Genomic DNA, 2,954 nt, shown 5'->3' with positions numbered 1-2,954 from the left:
TCCTTCCTTCCTTCCTTCCTTCCTTCCTTCCTTCTTTTCTGTATTTAGGACAGGGTCTATAGGGTCTCACTACACAGAACAGACTCAGTCCATAGTGATCTGGCTGTTTACAGCCTCCCAAGAGCTGGGATTACAGGTGCGTGCAAACGTGCCCAGTCTCAATTGCTGTCCCATCATGCCCTGGGGGCGGGCCAGCACAGCAGGCCTGGGGAGCGAACTCCAGGCGCCTGCGCCTGCTTTCAGGTGCTTTAATCCACTGAGCTATTTGGCTGACCCTATGGTTGATTTCTTGATGACAACCATTCTTTCTTGGTGAGATGGAATCTTTGTTGTTTTAATTTGCATTTACTTATTTAATTTTAAAAGTCAGTAAAGGAAACAGATTCTAAACATGGCATTCACTTTTTTTTTCCATTATAGAAAGAAAAAAAGTATTTAAAGATGTCCTGTCCTGTTTGAACATGGATAGAAGCCGAAAGCTTCTGCCGGATTATGTTAAGCAATTTGCCTTAGATCGAAGATATGGGTGGACACCTGAGACTTCAGGAGACTTAGTTTGGAATTTCCTCATGAAAGTTCAAGCACTGGATGTGACAGCCAGGGATTCAATTCTCAGGAACCAGGTTCTGGATGAAAGCAGCCAAGAGAAACTGCTGCTTGGAATGAAAAATTTGGAAATTCAAGACAGAAAAACCATTAATCCTCTTGATGTCCTCTGTGCTTGCATGCTGTGTTCAGACAGCTCTTTGCGACGTGAAGTTATGTCAAACATGTTTCAGTGCCACTTTGCTCTTCCCCTCCTATTGCCAGATGCTGAAAATAACAAAAGCATCTTAATGCTAGGGGCCATGAAGGACATCGTGAAGAAGCAGTCCACACAGTCCTCAAGGAGGCCCGCGGGAGACACAAAAATGTTTCTAAGTCTTATGAAGATGCCTGTCATCTCTTTTGTGCGTTTAGGACACTGTAGCTTCTCCAAGTCTAGAATCCTCAACATACTGCTTAATCCTGCCAAAGTGAAATCACACAGAATCTTTCTCCATCAGGATTTTTCTGGTCTGGTTCTTCCCCGGCAAATCTCTGATGGCCTGGTTGAGATAACATGGTGTTTCCCCGATGATCTAGAGGAAAGCCCTTATTTTTCTCAAAAACCTGTGGCTGTGGCCAACCTTCGTGGAGATATAGAAATCTTCTGGACACAGTTTGGCTTTTTGATGGAAGTTTCTTCAGCTGTGTTCCTTTTTACTGACTGCTTAGGTGAGAAGGAATGGGACTTGCTAATGTTTCTAGGCGAAGCTGCCATTGAAAGATGCTACTTTGTTCTCAGTTCCCAAGCCAGGAAGAATGAAGAGGCTCAGCATTTCCAGAGGATCCTGAAGGTAAAGCCATCACAGCTACTGTTCTGGGAAGAGGAGGAAGCTGGGGATAGAAGGAAGAGCATGAAGGGCTTTCAAGCTGCCCTCCAGGAAGTGATATCTTCTTCACTGAGAAATCTGTCTGTGGAGGACATGGCCTCTCTGGCCAGGGAGTTGGGGATCCAAGTGGACCAAGACTTTGAGAATGCTCAAGGAAGGCAAGTTTGCTCTAGTGCAAACAGAGCTGGAACAGTGACAGGACAACAAAGGCTTCATCAGCCAAAAAGCTCATCTGAAAGCCAAGCTCGAATGCCTACAGGACAGTCTGGGGCTAGATGGAAGGTCAGGCAGAATTTTCACCACACTCCAGCATTAATGCCTCTTCCAGAAAAATCCTGGCTTTTACCAATTGGAAATAGCTTTAGCCATCCTTTGATGAAAGCTCCTGGGGTTAAGGGCTCCCATTTTGGGTCGGAACAAAGGTCAGTTTGGCTCTCCTCTTTTCCATTTCAAAATATAAGGGATCATAGCAGAGAAAAACATTTTGGTATTCAATACTTACAACCCCCGAGATTTTATTCAGATAAAAGATTCATGGAATTTTCAGGATTGTCTTGGGGAAATCACTTGAATGGGACATTTGGAAGAATACCAAGACCTATTTTTCAGCATGCATGGGCCTGTCCTGAGAGACCACAAACAATAGGTACCCTTGAAATGTCTGGACCAGTCCCTGGCGGGTCACTCCGCTTGTCCCTGGCGGGTCACTCCAGTTCTCTGGCTTCACAGCTGGCAGGAACAGTAGGGAAGCCACAGCCTGGACAAGCCTGCACCTGGGGAACACAGCTAGCTACAGCATCTGGGAAATTCGTGAACCCAACATCCTATATTAGAAATCTTAACCCTCTAGCCTTTCAGCCAGCAGGAGATATGCAAATGCTGGTAAGCTCTGCTTCACAGCAAAGAACTGAACTGGTGACACATGGTAGGTCTTCAGATTCAACTTTCCAAACAAGACCCTCTTTGATGTCTAAGAGCAAACTGTTACCCAGCTCTCAGTTCAAATCCCACCAGCCCAAGCCATCTCAGGCGAAGAACCTTCAGGCCCAATCCTCCCAGCCTGTGCCTTTTCAATCTAAGTCATCTCAGAAAATGAATTCTCAGCCTCAGGCCTCCTGGGCTAATCCTTCTCCGTCCAGATCCACTCAATCCCAGCCTTCCCAATCTAAGCCTTTTCATTCCAGACACAAGTCATCCCAGGGAAGTCATCCCCAGGTGAAGGCACCTTCCCAAAGAGCAAGGAGCAAGAGAACAGGGAAACATTAAAAAGCGTGGTCCAGAAACCTGTGATACATGTCTCTTACCTGGACCATTTTATTTTATTTTATTTTTGCAGAACCAGGGATTAGAACTCAGGCCCTTGTGTTTGCCAGGGAAGCACTTATTCCACTGAGCCATCTCCCCAGTCCCTAACCTGGACCATTCTTAATCATATAGTAACCTGAAGGATACATGCAGCGAAGGTAAAAATCTACTGTCAGCCTTATACAGACAAAACCTAATTAGTTATCATTAAAATACCTGTTAGAGTTGTGTCTC

At 45.4% G+C, this 2,954-nt stretch overlaps 1 protein-coding gene across 1 annotated transcript in view; it reads left to right on the top strand.

The window, feature by feature from the left end:
* The window catches only part of Card6 (caspase recruitment domain family member 6), a 14,956-nt gene extending 12,275 nt beyond the window's left edge, over positions 1-2,681 (top strand). The window contains exon 3 of the mRNA XM_004641812.1: positions 421-2,681. Coding sequence (XP_004641869.1) covers positions 421-2,681 — 2,261 coding nt within the window. The remainder of the gene's footprint in view (positions 1-420) is intronic.
* The last annotated feature ends 273 nt before the right edge of the window (positions 2,682-2,954 follow it).

Source organism: Octodon degus, unplaced genomic scaffold, assembly GCF_000260255.1.
Source record: "Octodon degus isolate 3935 unplaced genomic scaffold, OctDeg1.0 scaffold00142, whole genome shotgun sequence".
Lineage (NCBI taxonomy): Eukaryota > Metazoa > Chordata > Mammalia > Rodentia > Octodontidae > Octodon > Octodon degus.
The sequence above is the reverse complement of the archived record's forward strand: the minus strand, read 5'-3'. Positions and strand labels throughout refer to the sequence as shown.